The sequence below is a fragment of the Nanorana parkeri genome, unplaced genomic scaffold, assembly GCF_000935625.1.
Source record: "Nanorana parkeri isolate BGI_ZX_2015 unplaced genomic scaffold, ASM93562v1 scaffold370, whole genome shotgun sequence".
In the NCBI taxonomy this organism is placed as follows: Eukaryota; Metazoa; Chordata; class Amphibia; order Anura; family Dicroglossidae; genus Nanorana; species Nanorana parkeri.
The window spans coordinates 1,126,846-1,140,878 of record NW_017306638.1 but is presented as its reverse complement, the minus strand read 5'-3'; the positions used below and the strand labels follow the sequence as shown (position 1 = coordinate 1,140,878).

The 14,033-nt window shown below is 37.1% G+C and overlaps 1 protein-coding gene across 11 annotated transcripts in view; it reads left to right on the top strand.

The window, feature by feature from the left end:
• Positions 1-4,371, top strand: part of EPHA7 (EPH receptor A7) — a 200,117-nt gene extending 195,746 nt beyond the window's left edge. For all 11 annotated transcript variants that reach the window (XM_018558955.1, XM_018558959.1, XM_018558954.1 and 8 more), the window contains 2 exons: positions 3,043-3,198; positions 3,915-4,371. In XM_018558955.1, the coding sequence (XP_018414457.1) occupies positions 3,043-3,198; positions 3,915-4,029 (271 nt within the window). In that variant the 3' untranslated portion in view covers positions 4,030-4,371. The remainder of the gene's footprint in view (positions 1-3,042; positions 3,199-3,914) is intronic.
• Positions 4,372-14,033: the final 9,662 nt, after the last annotated feature.

Below are 14,033 nucleotides of genomic sequence, written 5' to 3'. Positions count from 1 at the left end.
GAAGCATGAAGTGCTCCAAAATCTCCTGGTAGACTGCTGCGTTGACCCTGGACTTAATGAAGCACAGTGGACCAACACCAGCAGATCACAAGGCTCCCAAAATCAACACAGACTGTGGAAACTTCACACTAGACTTCAAGCATCTTGCAGTGTGTGCCTCTCCATTCTTCCTCCATACTCTGGGTCCTTGGTTTCCAAATGAGATGCAAAATTTGCTCTCATCAGAAAAGAGGACTTTGGACCACTGAGCAACAGACCAGGTCTGTTTTTCTTTAGCCCAGGTAAGACGCTTCTGACGTTGTTTGTTGTTCAGGAGTGGCTTGACAAGAGGAATACGACATTTGAAGCCCATGTCCAGGATCCGTCTGTGTGTGGTGGCTCTTGATGCACTGACTCCAGCCTCAGTCCACTCCTTGTGAAAGTCCCCAACACTTTTGAATGGCCTTTTCCTGACAATCCTCTCCAGGCTGCGGTCATCCCTGCTGCTTGTGCACCTTTTTCTTCCACACTTTTCCCTTCCACATAACTTTCTATTAATGTGCTTTGATACAGCACTTTGGGAACATCCAACTTCTTTTGCAATTACCTTTTGAGACTTTCCCTCCTTATGGAGGGTGTCAATGATGGTTTTCTGAACAACTGTCAGGTCAGCAGTCTTTCCCATGATTGTGATTCCTACTGAAACAGACTGAGAGACCATTTAAAGGCTCAGGAACCCTTTGCAGGTGTTATGGCTTAATTAGCTGATTAGAGTGGGACACTTTGAGCCTAGAATATATTTAACCTTTCACAATATTCTAGTTTTCTGAGATTGTGGATTTGGGGTTTTCATGAGCTGTAAGCCATAATCATCACAATTATGACAAATCACGGCTTGAACTATCTTGCTTTGCATGTAATGAGTCTATCTCATATACTAGTTTCACCTTTTAAGTTGCATTAGTGAAATAAATTAACTTTTGCAAGATATTCTAATTATTCGAGTTTCACCTGTAGGTGTGAAGCAAACCTCCAGATTTTTCCATAAGTTGTTTATTTACAATATTCACCATTTTGCAAAAATGCCCAATTTTACATTTACAAATATTTCTCAATATAACTCAATATAGTTTTATCTTTTAGACTTAGTAGGACTTTTGTCAGTTATCTTGTGTTTGTTCGCACTAACTATGATTTTTGCATTTTTGGAAAATATTGTTTGATAAACATTTGCGCAAATGCGGAGTGATGTACAGAATTAGCAGCACTTTTGCCTTATGCAAGTTTCTCTTGAACATTTAAATAGCTAAAAGATAGCAATCAATTTTTTGCAGTAGGATTTATTGCTACAACCCACTTGCAAGAGATCCCTTCCATTTGTTTATGTTTCTCCTGAATGATGGTGGACAGACAGCTTGAGCTAGGGATAATATCGATGGCAGCTTTTTTTTTTTATTTCTTCTGTTAGTTACAGGTCAGTAAAAGATCACAGACTTCTAATAAACCACTGTGGGATCTGGAACCTGTGAGGGAAAAGACTAAGTGAAGCATAGCTGGTTGGCATCAGTAAAATTAACAATAGCTCTGTGATGCATGCAACGTGTCTACCATCTTATTATAGTTTAATTTATCTAACACTATGTGCATTGCAAAGTGGCAGCTATGACTCTTTTGCATACATTTATTTTCCCTGCTAATGTAGCTGATGCTTTTAGACACAAGTCCTGAAGTGCTTACAGCCTGTGTTTACCAGAATGGTAAATGAAAGCAGTACTGGAAATGAAGCAGGCCACAGCAGCTTCATATCTCATTGAGGATAAAGTGCATGTTCAAATCCATTGCTGCTGTGAACCTGGACTGAGTTCATTACAGTCTGCATTAACTATAGTTAAAGGCAGCCGGTAGGCACATGCGAACATATGTCTAACAGTATACAGCTATGGATACGAAGATGTGCTTGCAAAGGACTATTAACGCTGAGCCCACGGGGTTGATTAGGACTAAGCATTAACTATATGGGGTTGATTAACTAAAGGCAAAATGGTTGTTCACTTTGCAAGAAAATTTGCACTTTGCAGGGAAAGTTTCCCTTAGCTTGGTAAATGTGATGACATTTCACTTTGCAAAGAACACCCAGTCATGTGCAAGGAAACAGCATTTTTGCTTATACTTGCACGCGATTGGATGATGGAAGTCTGCAGAGCTTCACCTCATTCACTAACCTAATGGGGAAACTTCCCCTGCAAAGTGCAAATTCCCTTTTTGCCTTTCGTAAATCAACTGCATATAAATATGGGATCATTTAACCCTTTCGCTGCCACCGACCGGAATACAACTGTTTCCAGCTGGCCACCTCAGTAAGCCTTATGTCAGTGGCAAAAACAGTAACAGGTTTGTAAAGCCTTGGCCTATGCCACTAACATACTGGTAGCTTGGCTTACACCCAAATCTACATGAATATATGATTATTGATCTGAACATTCTTTGATCAATACATTTTGGGTTTTTTTCCAACTGAACATAATACGACAAGCAGTAAAAACTGTAACATATTCATCCACTTCTTTTAACAGCAACATTGGTATCATATGGTTGCAGTTGTTTCAGCCATAATTATGCCAATGTTTGGATTAACAGTAAGAGTAAAAAAAAGTTACAACTGCAAAAACAGTTGGAGTGATTTATTTTTAAATGGGTATGTATTAGAAAGGTATGTGGCTTGTCCGGAGCCACACGGTGAACTGTAAAATGTTGGTGAAAATGTTTATGCTCCCAGTTGCACAAAGACCAATAATTATGTCTGTTACCAGGGAGTTCTGCCATGTTATCAGATAGTCTCTCGTGTTATCAGTTAGCCTGCCATGTTGCCAGGAAAAGTGATATGTTAGTGATATGGCCATGTAAAACACTGCCCCAAGACTTCCTACTTATTTCATTAAGGATGAAATCCCTAACCAAACATTTGGAATAAATTATATTTCATCAAGCACATCAAGACACTATGAAGTGGATTATGATATATTACTGACATTCATTGTGTTTTTTAACAACTATTTTTTTTAGGCCTGTAAGCCCACTATTGGATCAAAACACCATTGATTTCTCAACATTCTGTTCAGTGGGAGAGTGGCTAGAAGCTATCAAGATGGAACGATATAAGGAAAAGTTCAGTTCAGCAGGATACAATTCCCTTGATGCTGTGGCCAGGATGACTATCAAGTAAGCCTAATATAATCACTGTGGGATGGATGAATGAAGGAATTAATTAACCAATCTATCATTCATTTAATCAGTAATTATGGTGGACAGTTAACAGTATTTATTCCGTACATAAGCGACTTACTAAAAGACTGAGAAATATTATACCTTTACAAAACTAAAAGGCACACATCCTAAAAGGCAATGAGTGTTTAATTGCCGTATTATTAGATGGCAATTGCAGTCTAGAGGTGTATTTGTGTTTACTCATAATCATACAGATTCCGCTGTCTATGTTATATATTTAGCAATATATATGATTTGTAAACCTAACTTTCACCGTGCCATGCTGCCCCAGGGCCACTTTTATAAGGTCCAGTGTTGATGGGCTTTTGTTCACTCCAGAATTGCTGCTCTCCCCATTCAAGTCTATAGAAATGCAAAAGCAGTTCAAAGCAGGTAAAATGCAGATCAGGAGGAAGTCAAATACACCTGTCAGTAAATTTTTGAATGATCTCGGAAGCCTCTCAAGCTGATGTCATTAGCAAGCTGCTTTTCCCTATTAACATATGCCAAAAGCACATCGATACAGGCCCTAAAGGTGCAGAAAAGCCAATGCCCTAAAACACAAACGAGGAGAGCCCATTAACAGACTTGTTTTAATACAGTGTGGTTACTAATGTTTTTTAATTGCCATATAAATAATAAGGGCACTAAAACTATGTTTCTCTCTACAGTGATGTCATGAGCTTAGGGATTTCATTGGTTGGCCACCAGAAGAAGATCATGAGCAGTATTCAGACTATGAGAGCACAAATGTTACACCTTCATGGAACAGGGATACAGGTGTGATAGACAGCCCTCCCTAAAGAGGGAGGAAGGACTATGAGATAACAGCACTGGCCTTCACTATACAATAACTGCTGCTAGAAAACGCTCAGTTTACTGAGCCTTCTGTACTACGTCTTTCTGCAGTAGATGAAAACCAACTAGATCCTCAAGCACCTACAGACTTGAACTCCTAAGTGCCACCGGACCTTACCTGAGTGAGAAATTGGATCAAAACTATGTGGCAAGGAATACAGCAGTAATAACAAAGTACTACCTGAACAAAAACAACACAATAGAGCTCTCTAACCTCCTTTTTGCCCAATGGACTTTTTTCAAATGTACTGTACATAAATAATTTTGAAAAAGAATATATTTGTTGGACAAAATCTCAAGATTGTTGGTAAATACGGCAAACTATTTTCCATAAGCTGTGTTTTATGATATAACCTTATTTTTTAATGTGTTATTCTCCTTAGATTTTCTTTTGAGGGTAAATGTTTAATTGCACACAGATTGGGAGACTTTGGCATGATTACAAGTTATATTTTGAATGCAGTTATTTAGGCATCTTACTTAGATATCTATGTAGATGTTGGTAAATCATCAGCTGGTGAGTAAAATCTGCAGGTTATTTACTGTTTATTTTTAGATATTTTCTAAGAACTTGCTGAATAAAAAGCAATAATGGCACTCAGTGCGGCCATGGCACCTTTGATACAGCATACACAGTGAAAACATTATGTGATTTATAAATTGCTAAATTGAGAGTTATTTAATTCTCTGAAGAAACAGGGTCTCCTAAAATACATAAAGAAACAGTACTGTAAAGTATCAAGCCTTCCCCATGCGAATGTCAATTTTAATAAAAAAAAGACTATTGTGATGAAGTCACTGTCTAAACCTTTCACTGCCTGTGAATAACTGCAAGGTGACTAAAGAATTGAAGAATCTGCTGTTTTTTCCTTTTTAAAATTTGAAATAGCCAAATTATATTTTGTACAAGATCTTGTTGAATGCAATTCCTGTTTGATTGTACGGTTTTAGATTTTGTATTTATATATCAGGGTGAAAAGGGTAGCTCTTTTGTTATTTAAAGAGTCTGACAAGTTACAACACCCACACTATAGGACCGGTTTACTAAAGAAATCATTTTCATTATAGTCTGTGTTTACCTCAAATACCTAATCAGTTTAAGGAAATGTCGAACCTTTTTAAACTCCAATTAACCTGATTGAGTATTTAAAGTAAATATAGACTAACGCTTGCCATACATGGTCTAAAATCAATTGATTCCCCCATCCAATCTGCATGGATAATGGACTCTCCACTCCCGGCTATTGTATTCAAGCAGTCGCGGCACCTGTGGCTGCATGAATATTCAAACAGTGGCTACATCTTGTCAGATGCAGTCACTGTTCAGCAGATAATTTTCCATCTGACTCAGTTGATTTTTGTCAAGCTAGATGGTGCTTGCAGGGCCACCCACAGCTCGAATTTTGGCTGATTCAGCAGGAACTGGCCAAAATTTAAGCCATCTATGGCCAGCTTAGAGCAAAACTTACTCTTTTAGTAAACCAGCCCATTAAACTGCAACATGTGTTAAATAGATCCGTGCTTTTGTTTTTTAAGTAGGTAACTATTAGATGAGATATGTTTTTCGTCTTTTTTCTGTCTACCAGAAGCAATAATGAAACATGTCTTTCTAGATATTCCCTCTGTGCATATCTTTAGAGTAAGAGATATATTTGTAAAATATGTTAGATGGTGGATGACCCATCATGTAGAATCCTGTCCTTCCGAAAAGATTTGGGTTGCTTAAAGAAAGAACCGAGGGATCAGAACTTGGTCTTCTTTGATTATGTGGGCATCCACAGAAATTGTAAATGTTTCCATGTAAAGCGTGTAAATTTTATTTATACTGTCTTGTTTTGTACACACATTTCTCTGTAGTGAGCTCTGAATATGTTAAAAATGCACTATATTTTTCTATTTTACTTGCAGAGGATCACAAAAACAGGTATTTCAATGCTACATTATGTATTTTACCATATAGGACCAAAGATGGCTGCAGAAAACACAAACAGATTTTCTCTTCTACTTATGTTACTTTACAGTCATTCAGATCTCTGTACATTGTTATTTTATTTATTTGATTGTCAGGAAAAAAAAGATAATTTCTAAGATGTTTCCTTAAAAAGAAAATAGTAAATTGCATTTACAATATTTCCATTTCATAGACACTTCCATTTGTAATCTTTGTAATAGACTGTAAATATATTTTTGGAAGTATGATGTAGTCTGTTGAAGGATTATTTGTGTTTCTTTTTATGGGACCACCCAGGAACAGCCTTTTATTTGGAAATCAAGTGTGATAGTATGAAATGGTTCTGCCCAGCTGGATCAGTATTTCAAGAAAAGCATGCTGTGACAGTGCCCGAAAGTCATTTTACAGACTCTTGACAGATTCAACAGAAATAATGGGATACAACATATTTTTATAGTATGGTTAAAAATGCCCTCAGCAAGTTTAATAAAAAATGGTCTGTAAGCTATGTAGGTAAAAATCATACTGCATTACATAACACTACATGGCTAATACTGCGCATAAGCCAACCACATAAAACATTTTAAACATAAATATTTAATATAGGTAAACATTTTTCTGCTGTTCTTGCATATGTCAAATTATAAAATAAATGAATATATCGTGGTTTCTATATATTTTACAAATATATGTTCATGGCTATACGTTTTTTTTTTAAAGTTATTTTTATCACATGCAGACAGAAGCTGGTGAGCTCGATTGTGTTCTTCACAAACTTCTGCAGGATGATTTTACTGGTATGCTGGGAATAGCCTAAGTAACTAATTTGATCATCTGCTATTGACAACACACAGCTTAATCAATCAGAAGAGGATGTCATCTATCTGGGCTTTCATTTAGTTAAATGCAGTCAAAAAGTGAGCAGGAACCATTTCTAATAAGAAAAACCAGAATGTGCTACAATCTAAATGTGAATAAAGCTCCCTGTATTATTTATTAATTTGCAAAATAACCATATTAATAACAATAATATAGAAGATCAGTTTATCAACATTTAAAAATTACTAAAAAGTTTGATTGAAAATTATTATTGTTTCCTTTCAAACACATTACATTTTAAAAGGAAACATTATTACAAGAATGCACAAGTATCCATTTCATATCCACAGACATTGCACGGCAGAAAAAAACATTCTTTCTCCAGACTTTGGACTGCAGAAAGAATAGTTGTGTTCCTTAGCAGGAGTATATGAACAGGGAAAGTATTGACCAGCACATATTGCAACATTCCTATGAATGCCAAGCTTGTCAAGCCAAAGTGAAAATATAAAGGAGGAAAGTGCATTATGACAGCATGATGATTAAGGACTTTCCACCTTGGAAAGTGTAAGCAATTTTGCAAAGATCAAACTTTGGCTCAGTAGACTTGACTTTTTGTACTGTTCAATACTTCTGTTCATATCAATATTTTATGTTTTTCATTCCATAAATGAATACTTTAGAAATATATATGTATATAAAGTATTTATATATATGAAATGTTAAATATTCACATTTCCAGGTATGGCAGTGTTTGTGAATATTATAACTGGAACTTACATATTCAGTATCATGTACTTGTGGTTGATGATTTCAAACATTATCTGAAAAGTTTGCAAAGCAATTTTTATGTCCCAATATTCTAGGAATGTTGGTTTAATGAGCCTGTGTTGGTTGCAAGATACAAGTGGGAAAAAAATGAACATGATGTGACCTAAAAATTATCAGCCAGTATGTGTAAATCTTCAAATCGATGCCTGTGTCCCTGTGAAGCCACTTAATGCCTATTCCCAGGCTGTACTCAGTGCATTGATTTTACGCCCCTCTTGGCATTAAACCCTTAGCCCTTGTCATTCAACTGTCCAATGCCCAATTCTCATTGAATAGTAGAAGAAGTTTATGTTAAAAAAACATACTTATGTTATATTATGTGCAGAAAATATTTTTTGATGGGGGCATTAAAGTGAAAAGGGTCTTGGTAGCATGCCATTAAAATACAGGAAAGACAATGATTACTGGCCACTATTTACAGCTCTACTTTTAATATCCTTGTTGCCTTTTATAGTCACCTAAGTAGGCAAGATATCGGGGTTAAAATAATGAAGAAATATAAACTGCTAACTTAGCAAAGTAAATGATAATTTTGCAAAGTTATTGTTCATTGAGTTTAGAAAATAAGATGAAGCTATGCTGACTAAAGTCAACCAATTATGTGGTAGCAAATTTTTTAATTTTCCTCATGCATAAGTATTTAAAGTGAATACAGGTTCCCGTTATGTACAGTCATTCAATTTAAAAAATTAACATTCCGCATTGCTACTAAATCACAAAAGGTCTCAGGTATCATATTGTCAGCATCAAAAGCTTACTTTTTCCACTCAGCCATGAGTGTCAGGTTAGGCTTTTTTGTTTTTTTATGGAAGGCTTGAACCTGATGGAGGAAGTGGCAGCTAATCTTTTTACTGATACTTTGATACATTACTTTGACCAGACCACCAAATATCTAGGGAAAAAAACACAAACAGGGGGCGCCTTTCCTGGTGCAGACAAATTTATTAAGATCGGGATCAAAGGTAGATAAAAAACATACTCACAAAATTTTTTATCTACCTTTGATCCCGATCTTAATAAATTTGTCTGCACCAGGAAAGGCGCCCCCTGTTTGTGTTTTTTTCCCTAGATTTTGCGGTCTCCCTGGCTGGTTTGGGGGCAGCATCCTGCAGACCTTTCTACACACGTGCTTTTTATTATTTATATATTTTTTACCAGACTTGTTTCTGATTACACTTGTGATTATATTGGTCCATACTGGCGGAGTAGTCCTTTTTGGCGCTTTTTTGTGTTCATATCTGTAGACCACCAAATATCTGTTTGCAACAACAATAGTTACATGCAAATATTTGTTGTATTTCCCTGTAATCCAGTATATAGTGTATGTTCACTGGCTTGGAGTACTACCCTTACCCTCCAATCATGTTCTATTATAAAATATTGGATATGAATAATAATTATGAGTAAACCAGTCTGAACACTCATACTAAGTATCACTTTTTTTTGTGTCAGAAGACACACAATTACAATAGCAAGTTCATAATTGTATTGAAGTATAAAATCAAACAGCAATGTATCAGTAGGGTGAATAAAAATAAATAAATGATGCACTTATACCTATTTGATTTAAATAATAATACATGCAAATTAAAGAATAAAATGAGAGACAACAGGTAGCAATATCAAAATGACTTTGGAAATATTTGCCATTTTAACAAACTTTAAATGTATATTGTGCTTCTGTACAACTTGAGTTTTTGTGAAAATGGGAAACACACTTGTTAGAAGAACGACAAATCAAATAGATTTCTTGCTTAAAGACTCACGCTGACAATGAAAGTAAGACTGTCTCACTAAGGACAAATCATTAATCGCTTGTGTTAAAATACAGGGAATCAATAAAACCTCTTTTGAATTAAACTGGTAAAAATTGGTCTTCAGAAGCTCTCAACAACTGTCATGATTCTACTAGGCAAGAGACATGGCAAAATGAACTCAATAATTTCATCAATATGGAACAAAACAACAATCAAAATTTTCATAAAAGGTCAACACCTGCTTCTTACTGAAACCCAGCAGATTTGCATCCACCGCAAGTAATTCTCTGTAGAATTTGCTTTGCTGCAGTGGACTTTGCCTTCTGAATACATCATCGGTTTCAGCCAATATTTATGTCATGGGGATTTTTGCAGCAAGGTACACCTATAATATAAATATTGCATTGGAAATGCATTCCCTTGTTAAACTTTGATTGCAATCAGAAGTACTTCATGCAAGGCTGTGCAGAAAGTTACTAGTGAAATCAGAATACAAAAGTGACTGTTAACTTTTATTCATTGAAATAAATATGTATGAGGACATTTAGTGTTGTCATGGAGATGTGATTGAGGCGTCCATTTGAATAAAAGCAGCACTTTGAATTTAAGGAACGTTGTGGGTTTGTTAAAAATGTCAAGCCATTTCCAAGCACATGCTAAATAAAAGGTTTGTATACCCAGCCGTCTATGAAGAATGACATATGCCAATTACGTTTCAGACTACCAGCGATAAAGTTGGGCATCGTTTATTTGTATGCATTGCTCCCTTGTGTGATTAGGATAATAGTTTTAATTACACTTCAGACCGAAATCTTGTATCTTCAGACCTTCTCTTGTAAAGTATTTTGTTTCTTCCTTCTCATGCATAAGACACCATTGTAAGGACCAATGGAGGCGATCTACTAAAGTAAACAGTTCTTACTCTAAACATCCAATCTTGCTGGAGAATCTGCATTTAAAAAAAAATAATCATAAACACTTTGCTGCACTTAAATAAATCCCCCTCAAATGCCACCCAAAATTATAGGGAATTCATATTATTTAAAGGTGTTCTCCAGTTGGAAGAGCAAAATTCTGTCATAAATATATAAATGTAAAGGTTATTTGCCTGTTGTCCATATTTTTTGTTTTTGGACATCCATCGGCAAGCAACAATAATGATCCATACATTTTTCAGCATGTAGCAGGAAGTGAACCCTCTTTGATTCAGTCTGTTCCGAACAATAAACTTGCTGCTAAGAACAATGCGGTTTAATCCAGAAATAAATACTTTCCCATCTGTAATTAGCTCACTTGTGAAGAGATGTAAAAACCCTAACCATCTATATGCAGCTCTGCAACATAGGGGTCTATTCACAAAGCTGCCGAGGGCAGCCGAGTGAATGACCGATCAGAAGTGAAGTGAGCTTGCCTCGTGTGGAGTTTCTCCTGAACCGAAAGGGTCCTGGGGCCGAAGCCAGCCGAAGGATCGGCCGAAGCTACGGCCAGATCCTTCGGCAGCTTTGTGAATAGACCCCATACTGTCCAATGTAGAGAAGCAAATGCTGATATCCTGACTTAAAGTGTATCTCATAACAGTTTACCAATAGACAGGGTGGTTGCTTTAGTTTTCTATTTTTAAGCATTTTGTACCTGTTTTATGTTTATCGTGTGTAACAAGGGCACTCGATTGCAGTCAGGAAATGCAGTTTTATTATGGCAAACACACAAAAAGTATTTTTCGACAACAGGGTAGACTTCCCCTGTTACACAAGAAGAGCCAACATTCTCAGAATAATCAGCTTTTCTGCAGCAACATAAATTACAGTGTTTAGTTTTGCTCTGTAGTTTTCCACAGCTCCAAGCCGCTCATCACACCTCTGTGTAAAACTCACACAGCTCACCCCTCGTGAGCCCTCACTCTGCTCTTTCAGCAGTGTGTCCAACAGATCCTAGGGTCACCGACCTCTCCCAGCCTGCCCTGGCTGTTCCATGTGTGTCCAACATGCACCTGAGTCTGCTGTGGCCGTGTGCCTCCTGCACACACACAACTCTCTCCACTCTGAGCTCTGGGCTGGCTTCTTAATGAGGCTGCTCTCAGCCACCTGATCAGCCCAGGCTAGTCATTGGCAACCCCTGGCCCCAGGACTGGAGATTTCAACCCACCTAGAGCTCTAAGAAATCTCCAGAGCCACCTACAATTCTGAAAACCTGGAAGAATCTGAAAGGCCAGGTTCTTCCTTATAAAATGGGTAACTCTGGACCCTCTCAGCCCCTCTGGCTGGGGGTCATAGTTGCCAAACTACACCGTGGCATTGGCTTACACTGCCACAAGTGTCATTAACACACTTCTTGTCCTAGGGTGGCAAAGCACATTCATTTTACAGTGTCTATGCAGCATCAGCGTTGTCACACTATAACAGGGCTATAGAACATCTTTCCCTCTCCTCTTCTCCATAACTAAATGGGTGGTGTTTTGTAGTGTAAAGGGGGGACACTTCCCCAATTGTTACATTGAATACCAGCCACCCAGGCCGAAAAGCTTTGCCAAAAGAAGTAGACTAATGATCTACACCAGGCAGATCTTCAAGAAGTAAGTTTATGCGGCCGGCTGGCACTTCTGGCACGTTCAAATAATATGGGCTCGCAGGCCCCTTTTAATAGAGATTTGAACAATAAAACCATCTGTTACCTTGAATTATATCCAAAAATAAGATAGTAATGACACTATCTACTCATATTAGATCATGCCAGGAACATTAGATGGGCCTTCTTGTCTTGATAATATTCCCTCACATTAAGGTTAGAGGACAGCTGTCTTGGCATTGGACCTATTGTTCCTTAAGCTTAGTTCAGAAAACTTGTTTATGACTTTCATTACCTTCATCTACAAAGTTCAATGTTCCACATGTCGCTTATTCATGTAACTCATTATATATTTATTATCAATATATACAGTATGATGTATCTCAGAATATTTTTCATTAAACAAAATATTAAGCTCATTAACATAATAGAGGCTTGACAATGTAATTCAGCAAGGGTCATCAATTTTCCCTATACAGTAGTCCACGAAGAGCTCTAAGAATAATTATAACAGCACAGCAGATTAGTTAATTATGAACTCACAAGATTTCTGGCAGGATCAACAGGTATTTTTTTGCAGTTTTCAAACAGATATAAGAAAACTCTTTCAACGTTATTTAACAGGCCAAAAGGTAGCAATAGTTTATTGTTAGGATTTACATACACTTTAATGTGAGTTCGCTGGTAACTATTAATCTGACAAGAATTTATCTGCAAAAAAAATTAACAAATTGCCATATTTTTCTAAAGTGGTAAATGTGGCATTCACTGAACATTCACTAGTGCATCATTGAATAATTTGGTGTATATATACAGTATATATCTATATATATATATATATATAGATATATACGGTATATACAATATACAGGTGATGCTCGAATAATTAGAATATCGTGCAAAAGTTCATTTATTTCACTAATGCAACTTAAAAGGTGAAACTAATATATGAGATAGACTCATTACATGCAAAGCAAGATAGTTCAAGCCGTGATTTGTCATAATTGTGGTGATTATGGCTTACAGCTCATGAAAACCCCAAATCCACAATCTCAGAAAATTAGAATATTACATGCAATCAATAAAACAAGGATTGTACATAGAACAATATCGGACCTCTGAAAAGTATAAGCAGGCATATGTACTCAGTACTTGGTTTGCAACTGGTTGTCAACTAAACAAACTAATGGGAAACATGCAAAAAGCATCCTTCGTGAAAAATAAACAAAACAAAAGAAAATAACGACAAGACTGTGATAAATCAGAATTTTCTCCACTCTGCTCTCACTGCACACCCATTCAAATGAATCATACGTTTACCCCAGAAAATGTTCTTATGGGTCAAACATTAGTTTAATGTATAATAAGAACTTCAGTTTCACATGTTTTAAGATCCAACATGTTATAAATGTGGTGGATGCAGTAAAATGTGTGTTTTATAAATGTGCCCCTCAGGAATGCAAAGTAATTCTGGCCAAATGCAGGATATCAGGAAGAGAAAATAGTATAGATATACACAGAAAATGAAAATATGCTTTGGCTTGTTTGCAAATGCAGCCAGCAGATCAGCATTAACCATTTCTGATTTCTGTATATATGTGCAATCATATTCTGCTGGCACAAATTCCCTATAGCCCGTACAGCTCCCGAACGTGGCCGAGCGGCTCAGTCGAGCCGAACGCTAAAAGCCGAAGCTGGCCGAGCGGCCGGCCATTGGCCGGTCGACAGCCTGCTTCTGACAGCTGGGCGGAGCCAGCCGTGATCTTACGGCTGGCTCCGGCCACTTGCAGAGAGATCAGCGTCCCTGGTTACCTGCTAATAGCAAACTCTCCCTGGCGCTCCGGGAGTCTCCCGCTCCCGGCCGCCAAGGAGAGAAACACTGCTGTTTTTTTTCTATTCTGACACGGATTTTTTTTTCGTTTAGCTGTCACTGCTAGCTCCGCACAATCGTTTTCTATTTACTTTTTTTAAAACTATTTTTCTGTTCTGCTCGGTCCCCTTGAGGGACC